The 19,200-nt window shown below is 51.0% G+C and overlaps 1 protein-coding gene across 1 annotated transcript; it reads left to right on the top strand.

Annotated features, from left to right (window-relative positions):
- Positions 1–2,564: 2,564 nt before the first annotated feature.
- Positions 2,565–17,241, top strand: LOC102007302 (chromosome unknown open reading frame, human C7orf57). The gene is made up of 7 exons (XM_005396629.2): positions 2,565–2,852; positions 6,872–7,057; positions 9,471–9,579; positions 10,743–10,896; positions 12,266–12,363; positions 13,486–13,727; positions 16,219–17,241. The coding sequence occupies exons 1-7, from the start codon at positions 2,798–2,800 to the stop codon at positions 16,263–16,265; spliced, it is 891 nt and encodes a 296-aa protein (XP_005396686.1). The 5' UTR covers positions 2,565–2,797; the 3' UTR covers positions 16,266–17,241.
- Positions 17,242–19,200: the final 1,959 nt, after the last annotated feature.

Genomic DNA, 19,200 nt, shown 5'->3' with positions numbered 1-19,200 from the left:
ATGTAAACTTTCTAGTATCACTTATACTTGATTAAAGTTGGAAAGAGTTAAAATAGGCCATTCTTCTTGTTAAGAAATTCTACCAAAGAGAAAGGGCCAAAGGGCCAAAGGGCTCTGTGCCTCTAACACAGGACTCCGTAGGGTCTGGTGCTTACAGTGACTTAAAGAGGTCTCGCCTACCCTAGCGCTCACAGAGATGAGGGTTCTTGTTCTTCTGACTCGGTGGACAACTCAAACTGCCCCATGACATGGAAGTACATAAATACACGTCCACCTGGAGAGGCTATCTTTACATTGCTTAAATTATCACCAAAAAGGAAATACACAATTTAAAACTCCCTATAGCTTGTGAAAAACTGATGTTACCACATGCTGCATAATCTAGAGAGAGACAGAGGCCACAGGGTGAGGGGCGGGCAGGAGAATGGACCAGGGTCTTTCAACTGCTTAGGATGAGGAAGGACGGGCGGCAGGAGAGAGATGGAAAAGCGCCAAATAAAGACACCTCCCAGGAGTGCGAATAAACCAGCTGCAGTCAACAACATGGGAAAACAAGAGGCCAGCAGGGAAGGGCTGAGATTGAAAAACTGGATTAGTACTTAGATACCTTTTTCCCTTTCTCAAAATGCTCATAAACAGGAGATATCTACATATATCTAGGAATATAGATGCATAAAATTCCCTTGAAGTGAGATTATGTGTGAGATGACGTTCCATCCTTTTAAATTCTGAGGGCCAGGAAAAGTTCAGGAAACAAAGGCATGGAGGTACGCTCATTACAAATAGATCGTTCTTGTGTTATGTCTTCATTTGATTTGCCATGTACAGGCATCTGGGATTTCAATGACACTCCAAAGCAAACCTTCCTCCTGAGCAATGATCATTCTTCACAACCATTTCAGCTACAATAAAAACTCCACGCTTTCATTAACCCAACTGAGAGCTGCAGATATTCTCAGGTCATGATAGCTGCAGGTACTGTGATCAGTTTGGTTTTTCTTTCCCCCGGTACCGGGAATCAAACTCACGACCTTGAGCTTGCCAGGCAGGCGCTGTGCCGCTGAGCTAAATCCCCAGCGTCCTGTAATCAGTTGTTTTAATGAATAAGCTCTGTTGGTCCTACAGCCCCCTGACTGAAGTTGTGACTTACACAAGCGGCAGCACTTGTTACGCCTGGTGATAACCGAAGAGCCTCTATATATAGTGAACAAACATGTCAGTGAGGTATGAAGTCTTGATTAACTACAGGACCGGCTGGCTGGAGATTCTGCACATTCATCACAGTACTATTAGAGCTGGATAAATCAACTAGCTAAGGCTTGTCCCAAGCACACAAGATTTCTTCTCTTTACCCAGTTCCCGTGCTCCCTGGCTTCTCCTAGATGTGTAAAGCTGTACTGCTGTAACAGAGGCAGCACCTTCTTTAGCTCAATGTGCTACACAGCCACCAAGCCAAAAGTCTGGATTTAAAAAATAATTAAAGGTGGATGTGGCGGTGCACGCCTGTAATCCCAGCCCTCGGGAGGCTAAGGCAGAAGGATCACTGTGAATTTGAGGCCAACTTGTGCTACATGATAAGACCCTTTCTCAAGAAGAAAAAGTTTTTTCAACAAGAGAAAAGTCAAAGCTATTTACAGATGCCCCTGCTGGTGGAACAGCAGGCTCTTTTCAGATTCTAGCAGCTGGTTGATCCTTGTCTAACTTTACATAGGGGTCAACCATGGGTACTTATCTCCACTACTTGGACAATGTCACGTGACACTGTCTGGGTGAGCAGTGTCTCCTACTGACCCGTGCCAAAGCTGTGTCCTTGCTTTGGATTCACCACGGTTGGGCCAAATAATTTCTATTCTTCTGAAGCAGCGCAATTTATATTATCCTCCCCGTCGCCGTCTCTCTCTCCCCCCCGCTCTCACTGTCTTTCTGTCTCCGTTTCTCTCTGTCTTTCCAGTTCTCAAATTTAGCGAGGCCAAACACCCCTCATTTAGGCTAAGGGTTTGGAACTCTAAACCCTATATGGTAGAAGTATGGCTAAGAGCTTTATAAAAGGGCCTCTCAAGCCACAAAACAGAAATACTCCTCAAAACCAAGATACAGGAAACGTTTACATGGCAATTCTACTATTAGTATACAGTTGGCAGAAATGTCTATTTGCTGAATTTTACCAAGTACTTACTCTCTTTTCAATGCAGTAAATAATCGAGAGATTTAGAGTCCAATTTCTTTCTAAAATTAAGCATCCTTTTGTTACGTGAAACTCCTGCATTTGCTTAGATTATATTTTTATCTACTGGTGCTGTTTCTTAGAAGTGAGACGCTCACCCCTGCTTGGAGAACTTGAGGGTGAATAGTCCTAATTTTCCCGGTTTCTCGTGGTGGGGGCGCGGCTTCACACCAGGCGTGGCCCCGCCCACTGTGTCCTCTAGCCCCTGGCTCTGGGCGGTTGACAGGGGGCGCCTGCGTTCTTCCCTGGCTCTGATTGGTCCACCGGCACTCCAGCGGTCGATCCTATTGGCTGCCTACACTCTCGCCGCCCTTGCTTATTGGCTGTCCGGCCGTTACCGTGGCGACGCGGGTTGTTGTGGTTCCGCCTCGCTCCGGGAGCTGCGGGTTGGCCCCCGATTGCCAGCCCGCGCCATACAAACGTGAGCCACCGAGACCCCTGGCGAGCGGGTGAGCCGGGCGGCAGGGACCGTCCTGTCCTGCGGCGCTTGATCGCCGGCTGCAGACCCCGTCTACGCGTGCTGTGGGCGTGCCAGCCGCAGGCCCGGGCCGCGTCTCCCCGCGGCGCGCAGTCATGAGGAACACCAACAAGGAAGCGCCGGGCGCCGGGCACCGCTACGCCCCCTGCGGTGAGCGGGGCCGGGGCGCGGGCGGTGGGAAGTGCACACGGGGCCCTTTGACTTTTTCTTGGCGGTAGTTCAACTATTAACCCTCCTGCTGTTTTCCTGCATGTTAATTAAGGGCCTTTCTTTCCGGGCGGCACCCCAAGGTGTTTCATTGACTCCCCGTTTAGACCGCCGCCGAGTCAAGTCTGTTTCCTGCTCTAGGGGGCTGGATGGATGCGGGAACGGAGAACGCGGGGGCGGGGGGGGGGCGGTGTCGCGGTTTTTTACGCACCAGGGTTGGAAGCTGAGGAGGGGAGGGAGAAGTCGTGAGACTCTGCCTTGGTGTTCTCCTCTCTGCGTCTTGCGATGGGCTGGAGACGGGTAGCGAGGAGCCCGGGCGCTGCGTGGTGGGGCCCAGGTGAAGCCCTGTACGGCTGCACAGGACAGGAGCGAAACGTGGCCCTTCCACATTCCCACGCGCACTTCTAGTCCCTGGCTCTGACTGTGACCGCTGCTGGTGACAGGGCAGCTTCCTGGGGACCTGAGGGGTGCAGAATGAAGGGAAGGACCCCAGGACGCCTTAGGAAGTGGCCTCGGGTGCATGCGCACCGCTCATAGATCTGACAAGCCCCGGGGACCCGGCCCTGCCTATGCGCTGACAGTGAGACCCTACCAACCCTCCCGGGCACCAGCACCCCGCTGGACGGACCAGGAAGCGGAGGCGTGTGGAGCTCGGAGTAAGTTGTCCGAGCCCACACGGGCCCCGGGTAGCTCACAGCCCTCAATATTAACGGTGAGCTGGGGCGCTAACGACCGGGGCCTGTGTCCCGTGGGCTTGCGCGTGTATGCAATGGGGCCTGTGGTTCAAGAGCAGAAGAGCCGCGCCGTCCTCGCTTCTGCTCACAGTCACTTGTTTCCTCATTAATAAAACAAAGGAAAAAAAAACTTCCTACATGTAGTCTGTGAGAAAGCAGGAAAGGAGAGAGAGAAAGCCAATAGGATCGTGTATGACCCAGCGCCGTACAGATAGTAACAGTTTTTGAGTGATAAAAGCTATAAACACAGTACTCTGGGAGGCTGATCCAGGAGGATTGACTGGTGCAGCAAGATCCCGTCTCAAAAAAGGGGTGCGGGCTGTAGCTCAGTGGGAAGGCCCCAGTACCACAGGCACAAAAGAAGGGTAACTCTTTGCCCCTTTAGCCGGGAGGTGGTGACGACTGGTTCTTAGCAGTTTAGTCCTAGCTCTCTCCGCTGTTCCTTAGCTCTCATTTTTAAAGGGATTAGAGTTCAGTGCCTGTCCAAAGCTTCCAGTAATGAGCAGGTAGAAGATGTGCTGTTCTCTGAGGATTAATTAGTAATCAAAACACGGAGAGGAAAAATAAGCAAGAATCAAATGCCCTCTGTCTAAAAGAGGCAGTCTTTGAGCGGAATGACCAGAATACAAAGCTACTAAACTCTTATTCTTAAAATTCTTAAATTGGTACTCTGTGATCTTTTGTGGAATTCCTTAAACCTCTACCAAGTTTTTTTCTTTTCAAAATCTCATGGTGTTGATTTAGCTAATTAATGTCCCTGAGGTATTCAAAAAAATTTTCCTAGGTACCTAAAAACATTTTCTTAGGGACCTAAAATTTTTCCTAGGTACCTAAAAAAATTTTCCATGTTAAGTGTTCTTCACTTTTATACAGTGAACCAAGCTAGAGTTTAAGTACAAACTGGATGTTTAGGCTTTTAGTCTTAGATAATGATGACTTCTTATTCCTGTGTGCTTATGTGAGTTGATTTATTCTGTACTATTTACCTGGGCACTGGGTAGCATAACCAACAAACCAGCAGGCTATCTATCTATCTATCTATCTACCATCTATCTATCATCTATCTGTCTGTCTATCTATCTATCATCTATCAAGAAAGATTTATTTTAAGGAACTGCCTCATGGGAATATGGGGCTGTCCAGAGTGCAGGCTGGAGCTGAGGGATGACCTTGCATTCGGGGTGACCTTACATTGGAGACCAGCTGATGTTGCCGTTCAAGTTCAAAATCCATCTGGACGTAGAATTCCCTCTGCCGTCTCTTTTCGTAAGCCTGGGAGCTGATTGGATGAGCTCACCCATATTAGGAAGGGTCGTCCAATTTACCCAAAGTCCATTGATTTAAGTGTTATTCTCATCCAATAAAACACCTCCACAGAAGCATCTAGAATATTGCCTGACCGATGTCTGGGTACCGTGGCCCACCAAACTGACACATGGTTTTTGCCACCACATCTACCATGAGCTGGGGCTTGTGTCAGACCCTGAACATCCTGCGTTTGTGACAGTTACATTCTGACAACTGCCGTTAAATGCCCCCGCTGTGCCACGTGAATTGCATCTTTTGTGTTTCACAGTTTGCCTGGATTTTGTTTCTAATTGCCTGTGAGGTTTTCTCTTCTCCTTGGCCATCTGGTTAATCACTTTCTGATGCAAAGATTTGCCTAAAACAAGTACAGTCAGAATGCCCCAGATCCTTTCCATCTGAGGATGCTGCAGAAGTGGTAAAGAGCCCCGGCCCAGGAGCCCTGCCTGCCCGCTGACCCTGGACAGCAGCCCCCAGCCCCCAGCTCAGTGCACCTGGCTGCCCCTGCAGGACAGACTCTCTCGGGGCTTCACCTCAGTCTCCCCAAGGGAAAGTGGCGTCTGGGGAGGTTTCCTTCTGGTAAAGGGGCCCCTTGCTGACCCTCTCTCTTTAGGGACACATGGGCCTCCGGCAAAGCCCCACTGGCCCCCAGCACTGTGAAGCCAGCCCAGGGCCTCACGTCATGGGGGTGGTGTGGGCTCCAGGCCAGGTTTCACTGTTGCTGGCCGGGTGGTGGCAGGCCCGTGGGCAGCTGGGCAGTGGCATCAGCACAGCACCTGGGCGCACCCTGGCCTGCCCCACCCTGCCTGGCACAGCTGGAAAGCCTGTGCAGTCGAGCTGTTGTTTCTGTGCCAGAATTTAGGTCTGTCTTTTAACACGCTGAGTGTGTGTAAATTTGGGCAGGGTTAGGCTGGGCATGGTGGAGCCCGCCTGCCATCCCAGCACTCAGGAGGCTGAGGCAGGAGAGTAACTGCAAATTCAAGGCCAGCCTGAACTACATAGTAAGACCCTGTCTCAAAAAATAAAACAAGTCTTGGGCAGCATTTGCTCACATCCCCTGTAGCCCACTGTTTTATACATGCTTTTTCAATTTTTATTTTTGATTAATGCGTGTCTGCAGTACATAATGATTACATCTCTCATGGGAGAGTTGGTGCCTGGACATAACGCATCTTAGTTATTTTCTGACCCTCTTTTCCTCCCCTCCCCCACCCTCCCTCCACCTCTCAGCCCCTTCCCCTTTGCGGAAGATCTGTCTCCCTGATTCCCACCATCTGCCTTTTATTCTGCTCTTTGTTTATACTTTGGGTTTCTCATATAAGAGAAACTATGTGACATTTAATCTTGTGTGTCTGATTTATTTCCCTTAACATGATGGTCTCAAGGTGGGAGACCGTGTTTATCTTGCTCTGCGGCAGAATAGTGCGCCTTTGCATGTAAACACCACATTTTCTTTATCCATTCGTCTGCTGATGGATGTAAGGGCCACTTCCAAGATTTACCCATGGTGTTCTAAGTGAGTCGGGATTCTTCAGACTGCCCCATTCCCTAGCATGGCTGGAGAGACAGGTAAATCTCACCTCTATGGAGAGAGACAGACAGAGAGGTAGTCAGGTATACGGGGCCTTGGACCCTACTTCTCTGGAAAGCTGGGATACCAGTAAAGAGGCCAGGGCAGGAGGCCAGGCCAGGGGTTCCTCTGTGGCACGGGCAGCTGGTGTCCCGGTGGGCTCTGCAGGTGGGAGCGCCCACTGCTTAGCGTCAGGGTGTGACGTGGCAGGCCCTGAGGAGGAAGGTCCTTCCTGCGCCTGTGCCCCTTGCAGCACCCTGTCTGCAGGGAGACAGACCCGAGGGCACTCCGCCCGCCCTCCCCACGCAGCCTCCTGGACCCACGGTGACGCGGCACGGCTGTCTCCCATCTAGATTGGTACTACCACCTCCCGGCCAAGCGCTCCGAGAGGGCCGTGGGTGCCCCGCCGACGTCCCAGATCCCAGGGCTCAGCAACCTGGGCGACTCACAGGACCGGAACGCGCTCGGGGCCAGGAGGTACTGGATCAAGGAGACAGACTCCGAGTACGTGAAGCTCGCCAAGCAGGGCGGCAGACCCGGTAAGCCCGAGTGACCCTTGCACAGACACACACACACATCTCTATAGCCACAAGGGACAGGACGGCGGAGCTGTGCCTTTGCTGCCTTCTTTATTGCAAAGAGGCTCCCAGGGAGCTGTTGAGTCCAGGCGGGAATCTGCCTGCGTTTTAATGTCCCTGCTTGCCCATCCCATTGCCATTGAGGCAGTTTTCCTTTTGCTCCTTGCTGGTTGTCCTCACCGTTCCTGGTCCATAGTAGGAATATTTCAGTGGTAGTGGAGATTGAACCAGGGCCTTCCCACTGAGCTACACCTCCAGCTCTTTTTTAAAAAAAAATTATTTTTCATTTTGAGACAGGGTCTCCCTAGCTTGCTCCGTTGCCCAGGCTGGGCGTGAACTTCCCGCGTCCCTGGCTCAGCCTCCCAGAGTGCTGGGACGACAGGCCTGCGCCACTGTGCGCTGTTGGAATGTATTTTAAATAATGGAACCCACCAGTGTGTTTCCGTGGTGGTGATGATGAAAATTAACTCTTAGACTCAGAAGATTTCATTGAGAAATTAGGCTGAGACTGTGGCATACTGAGTGTGATAGAATTCATTGTTCAGAGGGGGAAAGGCTGAAACATCTCACAGTGAGCCAGCTTTGGGGTAAGGGACATTGACAGCTACTGGACTTTTCTTCCATCCCCTCTGGCTGCCTTCACCCCTACGGGGGCTGTGAGGAGCCAAATGACCTTGAGATTCTGGACCACAGCGTTGGACCGACCCGGCAGGAAGCAGGTAGATCGGGTTGAGTACTTTTTTCTGTCTATCTCAACCTCCTGTTGGTTGAAAGAACAGTGCGGTTGTCACGTTTTCTCACTGCTGGCCACATGGACAGAGGCCACTTGTTTTGGCAAAAAGGACTTCCTCAAAGCTCGCTCCGGGGAGACGGAGGGCCCCGTTTGCCTCGGAATGCCACCTCCCGGGTGCAGGTGGGCAAAGGTCCTTTGTAGCAAGGAACAAGGGGAGGGGCCCAGAGAGAGCGCGCGGAGCTCCCGGTGCTGGGCTCTCCTGGCGTCTTCAGCTCTCTGTCCTCTTTCTCATGAAAGGAAGCTGAGCTCCTGCCTCAGGGCCAGCGTCTGCACATTGTGTCCCTTTTGGGGACTGAGGAGAGGTGGGTTGTAGCTTCTGAGGAGGAAGCAGCTTGGAGAAGTCGCTTATCTCTAAACAAGTTTAACTTTGAAAGTTCTGTTTTGCGGTGTCCACTGCAGGACGCCTGGCAACAGCTGCATGCGGTCTGTGAATCAGATCTAAGCATTGCGGAAAACCACTTTCCAGATGGGGTCACCATGCAGTGGTCCCTGATTTGGGTCACCTCTGGAAACTGGTGCTGACACAGAGAAGCAAAAAAGATTTCCTGTCTGCAACCTGCTGCCCATTATTGTTCTAGTAACAATAACAATCATTAGCTGGGCCTGGGAGCGCACACCTGTAGCCCCAGCACTCTTGGAGGCTGAGGCAGGAGAATTGAAAGTTGAAGCCCAGCCTGGGCGATTTAGCAATTTAGGTAGGCCCTATCTCAGATTTTTAAAAAAGGCTGGGGTTGTAGCTCAGTCCAAAGGCTTCAGGCTCCAGGATTACAAAGTTAATCCATCAGTCAATCAATCAGTGACCTGGGCATGGTGGTGCATGCCTGTAATCCTAACACTTGGGAGGCTGAGGCAGGAGGATTGCCACAAGTTTGAGGCCAGCCTGGGCTACATAGTGAACTCAAGGCCAGCCTGAACTGCATAGTGAGACCCTGTCTCAAATAAATAAATAGTTTAAAAATGGAAAGTTAAACATTTCTTCCTGCAAGCAATATATCAGTGGAAGCTTTCTGTTGCTTCAGCGAGGCTATTATTGCCCCCATTCTACTGCAAATCAGTTCTTCTGCTCCCTCTTGGCACGAGGGGAGGGGATGGAGGGATGCAGGTAGACAGCGCAGGTGAGCTGGGAGCAGGTGGGTCTCATAGAATGAGCCCGGGCTATGTGCTCCTCAAACTGGCTGCAAAGTGACTAGTAGACCTCCCGGGTGACTTTCCCTGGAAATTTTGATGGGCAGGTTGTCCTGGAAACAGCTATGGGTCAGGCACAGCCCCTCGCAGAAGAGGAGGAGGAGGAGGGGGAGGATCCACCACTGCAGCCTGGGGGAAGGGTCTGGCTAGGCGGAGGCCTGAGGACCTGGGGGGGTACTGAGCCCTGCACAGGAAGTGATGATGTCACTATGCGGAGACCAAGACTGGGGCTTGTCCAGCTCCATAACAGCAAGGTGGGGGCAGATGTGGATGCCTGTGAGGCAGGTGACAGCCACCCGCAGGCAGCCCAGGAGTGCGGCCCAGCTGCCTCCCCTCCTTGGGCTTCCTGCCCGGTGGCTGGAGCACACCCAGCACCTCTGTGTCTCTTCCCTGGAGATTTGCTGAAGCACCTTGCTCCTGGGAGCAGGAAGGGCTCCCCGGTGGCCTACGCCCTGCCGGACTGGTACATCCACCACAGCAAGCCGCCCACCGCCAGCCAGCGCCCGTGAGTACCTGGAAGCACGCGTGCTTCGGTTACGTTCCCCCCAGGCTAACACCCCAGGGTGGATTGGAACGATCCAGGTGTCTAACACTGGTCGCAGAGTGCGCGATGTGACAGGTCCAGGCGCTGCTGTACCCGAACAGCTCCTCGGGGGAGGTGACACAGCTGTGGCTGAGCCAGAGCGGGGACCGTGGCACACGCTGTGCCTACCGTGGGGTGTGGCCCCTGGGCTGCTTGTCAGTGAGCAGCCTGGGGAGTCTCCGTCCCCCGGGATACGGCCATAGCAACAGCAGCGGGTCCCCAAGCGTTCTCATTAGGATGAAGGGCAGGAGTCCCAGCTGGAAAGACAGGCACCCTGGAGCTCTGTGTGGATACGGAGCTGCGGAGAGCCAGGGTCCCCCCCAGGCTTTGGTGTCTAGGATTTCCTGTCTGTGGCCATGCACGGGACTGTCCCGCCTTGCACGGTGACACTGTGGTTTTTGTCTTTAGGATTCTGCTTCCCCCAGCTTTTTGTTTTTAACAGGAAAAACACGCAAAATGTAATACATAGCTAAGGCTGGGGGGACTTGAGTCTTTTCCCAAGGGTTAGTGCCCTCTTCCAGTGAATAGTTTCTTTGCCTGACATGTGCAAAGGCCCTGGGCACTGCACACACACAGCTACACACACGTGCTGTCACACGTGTACACCCAGAATACTTAGTGCTAAGTGGAGAAAAGGGTTGGGGCAGAACAAAAGAGACCCTCCGGAAAGAGTATGGGGGGTGCCTAGAAGTGGCCTTCCCCTGGGTACATGGTTCATATGGGAAAACCAGCTGGAAGCTGAGATACCCACATCACCTAGAACCATTTCACAGAAAACCAAGCCGGTCATTATTTGAAATGAGCATGCTAAGTGGTAACCATTTAGAGCTGTCTGTCTCTCTGAAAGGGGCCAAGTGAGCAGATGCTAACTTAAAAGAAGTAACGGAAGAGCTCTCCACTTTGTAAATCCTTGTTTTACCACACCCCCTCCACACTCTCACTGGGACCCCTGCGCCAAGGGGAGGAGGGCTGGGGTGTCTGAGGCCACACCCCCGCCCATGCGGTCCAGGGAGCCGATGGCATTTATGTAAGAGAGGGCGGAGGGAGAGAGGCAGTGGTGCGAGGTGTGACCCCCGTGCCCGCAGGGTGCCCGTGGTGTCCATGCCAGACTACATGGTGTACGAGGAGTTCCACCCCAGCCAGGCCAACGGGAGCTACGAATCCAGAAGGGGGCCCTTCGACTTCGACGTGAAAACGGTTTGGCAGAGGGAGGCCGAAGAGCTCGAGGACAGAAAGAAGGTGACCGCTGTGGATGGTGGCAGCTGCGTGTGCCGCGCTTCCCCTGGGGGGCGCGGGTCGGCTGCCCTGGGGTCGCACCCCGCGTGCTCAGCGCGTTTGCCATCCCCGTTTTTCCTACGAATATTGACTTTACGGGTAACCGTACTTTCTCCTCAGTGGTTCTGAGTCAGTCGGTGCTGGTCTGGGGGAAATCGGTGCTTCTCGTCTGGTACACAGAAGGACATTTTATATTTATTCACCGTCTTGGTTTCAAACATTTCTATGTCATTTAAGTCTTTCTGTTGCGATCTCCCTGGAGTGCTCCCTCCTGCTCATAAAGGAAGAGGAAGTCTTTTCCTCTGCACAGTCTGGAGGAGGAATATTTGACCGCGAAGGAGGACTGGGCCACAAGGGAAGCCTTCTTAGGGGTCTTGCGTTTTTAAAGAGCAGGGAAGCTGGCGAGCAATCCTGATTGGTGGGTGGGTTGTCGGGCTCAACTCTGATTGGTGGATGGGTTGTTGCACTCAGTCTTGATTGGTGGGTGGGATTTGGGGAGCTCCTGATTGGAAGCCCTTCGCATCCTCTGGTGTGAACGTGGGGTCTCCTGGGACCGCAGTTAGCTGCCAGCTCCAGGTCTGACGTGCGTCTTGGTGGCAGGGACATCGGATTTGTGAATGAAGTGATAAAATGTGTATTGAAAGTCCCGATGTCAGTTTGACGCGGAGCGCTGCTTTCACTTGCGTAGTGAGGACATGGCCGCATCCCAGGCCTGGCTTCTCACCGCCACGCTGGTGTGAAGGGACCTCAGTTTACCTTTGGACATAGGGAGAAGCATCTGCTGGCTGCCCTGGGCCGCCTGCGAGTTCTCTCCGGCTGTGATCCTGGTTTTGGGTCATTTGCCGGGTCACTGCAGATGGACTTTGTTAGGGGTTAGTACAGCTATCAGTGGTTCTTACCGAAGCTGCAGGGGCCTCAGCATGCAGGTTTTGTGCAGACACGTTTCCATTCATGTAGTCCTAGGACCCTTTAATTTCTTGCACTGATAGTTTTTCATCCTTTTCCTACTGAGTAAATGCACCTTTTTTCTTGAGACAGGGTCTCACTATGTAACCCAGGCTGGCCTCCAACTCATGGTGAATTTCCTGCCTCAGCCTCTGGAGCTCTGGATTGTAGCTGCGCGCCATGACAACAGGCTTGAGTAGAGGCATCTTCACGTGAACGCAGTGACTCTTTGGAGCCACTCGCTGCCCTCTTACGAAGCCACTTTGTGGGACAGGCTTGCTGCTGAACTGTTTCTGACCCAGTCAGTGAAATCACGGGCACACTGAGCGCCTGTCCTGCACATCCATACCTGTGCTGCTCTGACCCGGGTTTGTGTGTTTTCACGCAGGTGAGGCTGCCGGCCATTAACTCAAAGCAATCCAGCAAAGTGGGGACGCCGGTGGGTCCCAGAGACCCCGCAGGAAGCAGGCTCTCCTTCCCTCCCATGTAAGTGCTTGGGCCACGCGGCTGCCGTCTGGCTAGGTTTGGGGCTGGTCTTCTGGGTTTCATTTCCGTGGCCGTGGGACTGGAGGTTGAACCCAGGGCTTCACCTTGAGCTACACCTCAGCTCTTCAATTTTTAATTTTGAGACAAAGTCTCGCTAAGTTGCCCGGGCTGGGCTAGAACTTTCGATTCTCCTGCCTCAGCCTCCCTGAATGCCCAGATCACAGGCTGCACCACCACGCCCAGCCAGACCTGTTCCCTCCGGGCTGTGGCTTTGCCATTTGAGCATGTGTTTGTGTTTCGCCTTCGGTGTCCTCTGTGCCATGCAGCTTTCTGCTTTGCGGCCACTCGTCCGGCATAGTCCTGCTGCCTAGTCCTGGCGTTTTCTGTCACTAGCCCCAAAGCTGGGTTTGTGCCTTGTGTCCGCACTCGGATGGAGGGGACGTCGGGACGTCAGGTGCACTAACATTTGCAGCTCCTCAGCCTGGGTGAAATCCTTGAGGCCCTCTTGTGTCTCCTGACTTTTCCAGAATTCCTGCTGGGTGCTAGAATAAATGTCCTTATCTTGCTGACTAACCCTTCAGATAATTTCTCATGCAAGGGGGTGGGGGAGAGCAGTCACATCAAAGATGCCGCCACAGTCTCAGCTCAGACTGGAGGGAGGGAGAGGAGACAGAGGGACAACCATGAGGTGTACCTTACGGCGTGTCCAGGTAATCCCAGCACTCGGGAAACTGAGGCAGGCGGATCGGAGCACGTTCAAGAGCCTGGGCTATAGAGTGAAACCCTGTCTCAAAAACAAAAACAAACAAAAACAAGACATCAGGCATAACAAGTCAGAAACCTGAGGCCAGAAGGGGATAGGAAATTGAAACATAGGAAGTCTGTAATCCCAGCACGGTAGCCGGCTGAAGCACGGAAGGGTTATCTTGGGCAACTTAACAAGACTCCATCTTGAAATAAAAAGTAAATAGGGCTGGGATGTAGCTTGTTGTGGAGACCCTGCTTCAACCCCCAGAACAAAAGAGAGAGCAATGTCCTTATGGGGTACTCCACCCCGAGCACGCTTCTGGTTCCTCGCTGACTTTTGTACCTAAGTTTAGAATTCATTTTTCTCTCTCTGAGGCCTGGTCAGAAAACTAGTTCCCCAACAAACTTCTCCAAACTCATCAGCAACGGTTATAAGGACGAGTGGTTACAGCAGCAGCAGCAGCAGCAACAGCAGCAGCGAGCAGATGCTGATAAGAAGACCGGAAAGATGTCCAGGGCGTTGGTGTCATCCCAGTCCACGCAGGACCCCAAGGGACCCCAGGACACAGAGTCACCACAGGACACACAAGCTCCGGAAGTCTCCGAGAAAGCTGAAGGTCAGGTGCACCCCGCAATTCCTGCGTCCCTGTCCTGTGGTTCTAGTTCATTATGATGGCAGCAGGCGACGTTCTTATGCCTCCGTGTATCTCACGATGAGAAATGCCCAGGTGGGCGTGGTGGCGCACACCTACAATCCCAGCACTCTGGGAGGCTGAGGCAGGAGGATGGCATATTCAAGTACTGCCTGTGCAGCTTAGCAAGACCTGTCTCAAAACAAGTAATTTTTTTTAAAGGGCTAGGGATGTAGCTTAGTGTGATAGCCTTGGCTTTAATCCCTAGGACAGGAAAAAAATTTTGTTAGAAAAACCACAGAAGTATTAAGGTCACAGGTAACTATGAAGATAATGTATTCTTCGTTTTCTGCTTGATCTCTGGGGCTTTGTTTGTCAAAATGTTGATTCTCCATTTGATATGATGAGCACTGAACACAGTGTCTTGGTTTCTTTTCTCTTGTTACTGAGGCAAAATACCTGCCGCCCAAAATTAAGGAAGGAAAGGTTTATTTAGCTCAGAGTTTGTGGAGGTTTCAGTCCATACTCGGCTGGCTCCAAGGCAGAGTGGCACATGACAGGGGCAACAGTTCATGGAGGCAGAAAACAGGAAAAGCAGCAAGAGCAAAAGGGGAGGAGCAGAGCAGCACGAACAAGCCTTTCCCTCCCCTATACTGTATGCAGGCCGCCTGCCCCAGGGTGGGTGCAGCACTCACACCCATAATCCCAGCAATGGACCATGATCATAAACCCTAAAAGCCTGCCTCATGCCTGCGAAGGCTTTTGGGGGCATCTAGACACAAACCCTAACACACAGTGAGTCTCCGATGTACGAACGAGGTTAAGTCAGATTCACTCATAATCCGACAAGGCAAGTCGCACGCAGTACACCTGCACATTTTAAGCTGTGCACCGTTGCAGGTTCGAGCCTCCAGTGTTCATGGGCTGGGGGGGGGGGCTCCCTGTGCTCCAAGGGACAGCAGCTTTGGTCTCGGATCCACAGAGCCCTGACTCCACGAGGCGGGCTTGGCGAGGCTCCTTCATAAAATCCCTCAAGTTTGACTTTTTTTTTTTTTGCAAAGAACTCAACATTCAAACTTGCAACTGCTCCATTATCTACATTTTTTAAAATGTTGAATTATTTAGAGCTTTCTCTGTAATTAGATGTTCCAATTACTACATTGGTTTTTATTTTTGACAGTCACGGAGAGAATTATTCTCATTTTTGGGGGATATATCCATTTGATAGCTGAGTGAATACTGTCTTTAGTTGCCATAGCTCCATTAATTGTTGATTGGCTGCCTCTGGGCAAACTATTTTCATCTCGGGGCTCCTTCCTGTGATTAAGGGAAAGAAGGCATCAAGTGTCCTCAGACAGCTGAAGTGCTTGATATGGCTGTGTGTGCTTGTGTGTACATGTATGTTGTATGTGCATGTGTGCACGTGTACATGTGTGTGCGTGTATGTGCATGTATGTTGGGTGTGTGTGTGTGTGTGTGTGAGAAAGAGCACACAGGTCTGCTTGGCTCTTGACGCACAGTTCCTTGCTACCATGTTTGGGCTACGCCTGCACACAGGCCAGGTCTTCCTTCCCTCTCTGTTCCTGTTTTCTTCTCTGCATGGGTTTTAAACTTTGTAAACTGCAGAGGCCAAGCCAGAAGGCGCCTTTCCCGGCCAAGGTGGAACCTCCCCTTGGAGCTGCCTCTGGGACTTTCTGGCGTGAAGCTTTCTTGTTAGCATCTTTCCTTCCAGGAGAGCAGGACTGTGGTCATTTCACTGCTGCTCCCTGCAGGTCTCCTACGTGGGCGAGCCAGATGCAGGCTTTTAGGTCACGGCTTCTGTGTTATACTTGACTGAGGCCCCCAGGGACGCATGGTGTGGGACCTGGGGCGCGGGGACAGAGGCACCCAGGGTCCCATTTGGCTGGGAGGGCTCCTGACGGAGGCAAAATCACAGCCCCCAGGCAGTGCTTCTGCTGCCTAGCTCGCCTCGGTGTCCTTGCTGCAGAACCTCGTCCCGAGGACAGCATGGCTCGGGGACATGAGTGTCCCATATGCTTTCCTCCTCCTAGGGTGGCCTGGGCATGGCCTCTCACAGAGGATGTGTGCTGGGAGCTCAACTGGAGGCTTCTTTTCTTTTATTCTCAGTACTGGAGATTAAACTTAGGGCTTCTGCACCGAGCTGCATCCTCTGTTCTCTTTTTTAAAAATTACTATTATTTTTAGCTTTGATACAGGGTCTCACCAAGTCACTAATTTACCCAGGCTGTCCTCAAACTTGCAGTCCTCCTGCCTCAGCTTCCCCAAGCGCTGGGATTACAGGCGTGTACCACCACACCCAGGTGGATCCTCAATTTTTAGGTAGATGTTAGGTTTAAACCTAAGAACAGGAGCAGAAATATGTGCTTTTTTTTACTTGAGGCGAAGGGGTCCACTTTGTGATTTTTAAAGGAATGCTGCCTTTACCTGTCTACCATGTATTTATTGTGCATTGCAGGTCCAGAAACACCTCCACCGGCGCCGACGCCAGCAGAGCCGGAGTAAACCCGGTGTAACATTCGGGATCACTTTCCCGGGAGCCAGCTGCGAGGTGGCTGCATTCCCACAGGTCCTGTGGCATTGATGAATAGAGATTGTTATGCAACAGCGTGTCCTGCAGCAGATTTGATATCACTATGGCGTAGGCGGCGACAGGGCTGGCCTCTCTTTCTTGCATTTCTCTCTGAGACGTCACCCACCGCTCAACAAGTGCAACTGCGGTCCTGCTGTCCTTTGGCTGGCAGGGCTGGCGACGTCCCCTCCCCTGGGGACCCAGTTACTTCCTTCCTGCTTCCCACTAGCATCCCTCCCGCATGGGGCTGGGGCAGCGTTGGTCTCAGATCCTGAACAGGAAGAAACTCAGAGAGAGCTTCAAGCCCTTCCCATCTCTTGGTCCTACAATCTTCGTAGAAATCATTTTTCTCTTACAAAAAGCGATGAATTTTAGAATATGGTGATACCATTTATATTTAAAAGGATTTTATTATGACTTGGAGTTTTAAACATTTAGTACACAATAAAACATTGTAACATTTGCTAGTTTTAAATTTTTTGCTAATACTTTCTAAAGTCCAGACTGTTAAACATTCATTTTGTATCCTTTCAGTAAAAATACATTTAATTTAGTAGGATTCTCAAAAAAAGTTTTTAATAATCAGACTGGTCTTTTATAAAGTTTATCATAGTTTCTATATAACTACTTTGCCTTCCACATAGTTTTACATTTTGTATGTTTAAGTCATTAATAAAATAATTTTTAACAAGGAAGCTTTTAGGAAGACAGAGATTTTAGCTTCCTTCACAGAATCAATTTATCATGCATGCACTCAACTAAAATTTAAGTTTCAAACTAGTTCATTAACTGAGATACTGAACTGAGCACTTATACGTACATTGTTTAATTACACTTATGATGGGAGGATGAATGCAATGTGTAATTTGAATGGCTATCTGTATTGAATAAAAGCAATATACCTACACAGTAAGTCTTTTCCTCTCTTTCCTTTTTTTTCTTTTCTTTTTGTCTTTTTCAGACAGGATCTCGCTATGCAGTTCAGGCTGATCTTGAGCTCACTTTGTAACCCAGGCTGGCCTTGAACTTGCAACGATTCTCCTGCCTCAGCCTCTGGAGTGCTGGGATTACAGGCGTGCGCCACCATGCCTGGCATGTTTCCTCTCTTTCCTCCATTCTCCTGCTTTTCTTCTGCTCAGTTCCTACCTCATCGGCCAACAATCCCGTCTTCATGAAAAATTCATGAGCAATGTGTACGATAGTGTAGCACTCTTCTTGTTTTTTTTTTCTTTTTTTCTTTTTTTTTTAGGTTGTTACATTCAAAGAAACTTGTGGCTTATGGGGAGAGGGGACACAGTTTGTAGTAAGAATCAGTGATCAAATCTTGGCCTCACCTCAGGTAGCCAGGGTCTGTTATTGAAAAAAATTCATTCTGTTGTTAGCTTCCTGGTTGGTAAAATGCAGCCAGCATTGTGAAAGCAGAAAACTTACACTGCCATCCAGGTTTCTTTTTTTCTTTTTTTTTAAATAAGTAACAATTCTAAAAAGTAAGAACAGTGCACGATCATAGTAAATATAAATCATCTGTTAAAAGCAGCACTTTTTTTTAAAGCAGCATATTTTAGAAAATGAACTCTACAGATTTTGTGCATTCGCAGGGACGTTTTCATGGGTGTCTCTCTTTCTCTCTCTCTCTCTCTATCTCTTTCTTTCTCTCTCTCTCTCTCTCTCTCTCACACACACACACACACACACACACACACACACACACACACACACACTCACCCCTTCACGGAGCCTGACATTTCTGTGGAAAGCATAGCCCCCTTAGCTCAGCTCGCCCCTGAGTTAGCTTGGTTCAAAGACAGGAGCAGCATCTGTCTATCCTGAATCTCATTTCCTGTAGAAAGGGAGAGGAGACGCCCAGAGGCTGTGTGGGGAGCAGGGCAGCAGCGGCGCTGGCAGAGAGGGGAGCTGCGGGAGTGCGTTCGAGGGGAGACGCTCAGCCGAGCCCAAGGGAGCCCTAATGCCAACAGGAAAGAAAGCAAACCCAGGGCACAGCAGAAGCAGCTGTGCATGAGTTTGATTCCCGGTACCAAAAAAAAGCAGCTGTGCGGAGCGGGGTGAGTTCTCTGCTCCCCGGCACTCCGTTCCCGGGTCTTCAAAGCTCGTCCTCACTGTACTGAAAAGCATGGAAAAGCGCCATAGGTCCCACCAGTGACTTCCCCGGGGCGCTTAGGGAGAAACGCCAGTTCCAGGATTGCTTTCGGAGGCGGAAGCAGGGGGAGTGACTCCCAGCTTACTCCAGAGGCCTAATGCAGAAACTGGACATAGACATTACAAGAAGAGAAGGGTACTGAACCGAAAATGTTTTCTTTTCAAGCCGACGTAATATCCAGTGATGAGAATCGAAGGTCCCCTGCTAAGGTGGGGGCGACGCAAGGTTTCCCTGTTGTAGGCAGCTGAGCTAGAAATATTACAGGCAGCAGACAGGGCAGGGCCCTTGAAGGAGCCGGTATGGAGACAAGATACCTTGCAACTGTCTGCCGTGGGCCAGACCTCAAGACAAAAGATGAAACAAAGGCACCCACATACCTCCCTAGGGATGGACCTCAGGGATTGATATTCTGAACAGGTATCAATCGCCTTGAAAAAGCCAGGAAGAACCATTACCCCGCCCCCTGCCGGAGACCTCTGTTCTGTATTCATGCCCGCTTGCTACGTGACTCGCCTCCCCATTTGGTCCCAGTTTAATCAATTTTACTTGAGCAATCCTGCTTGTAATCTTACTGGCTGACCATAGTTTTGTCCACCTTGTGAGTTCCCATTTTTCTCTACCTCAGACCTGCCACACCTCGTGGATTTGCTCTACAAAATCCCTAGAAAAGGCAGGGTCCTGGGCAGCCCACTCGGGCCCCCTTCTGTCTC

This window comes from Chinchilla lanigera, unplaced genomic scaffold, assembly GCF_000276665.1.
Source record: "Chinchilla lanigera isolate Chin_1 unplaced genomic scaffold, ChiLan1.0 scaffold00055, whole genome shotgun sequence".
Lineage (NCBI taxonomy): Eukaryota > Metazoa > Chordata > Mammalia > Rodentia > Chinchillidae > Chinchilla > Chinchilla lanigera.
The sequence above is the reverse complement of the archived record's forward strand: the minus strand, read 5'-3'. Positions and strand labels throughout refer to the sequence as shown.

Bases quoted from the DNA above. Each gene is read 5' to 3' on its own strand.
- LOC102007302 (XM_005396629.2), top strand. From the start codon at position 2,798: ATGAGGAACACCAACAAGGAAGCGCCGGGCGCCGGGCACCGCTACGCC. The intron at 9,580-10,742 runs GTGAGTACCTGG...CCGTGCCCGCAG, and splicing joins CCCACCGCCAGCCAGCGCCC to GGTGCCCGTGGTGTCCATGC. The intron at 10,897-12,265 runs GTGACCGCTGTG...GTTTTCACGCAG, and splicing joins AGCTCGAGGACAGAAAGAAG to GTGAGGCTGCCGGCCATTAA.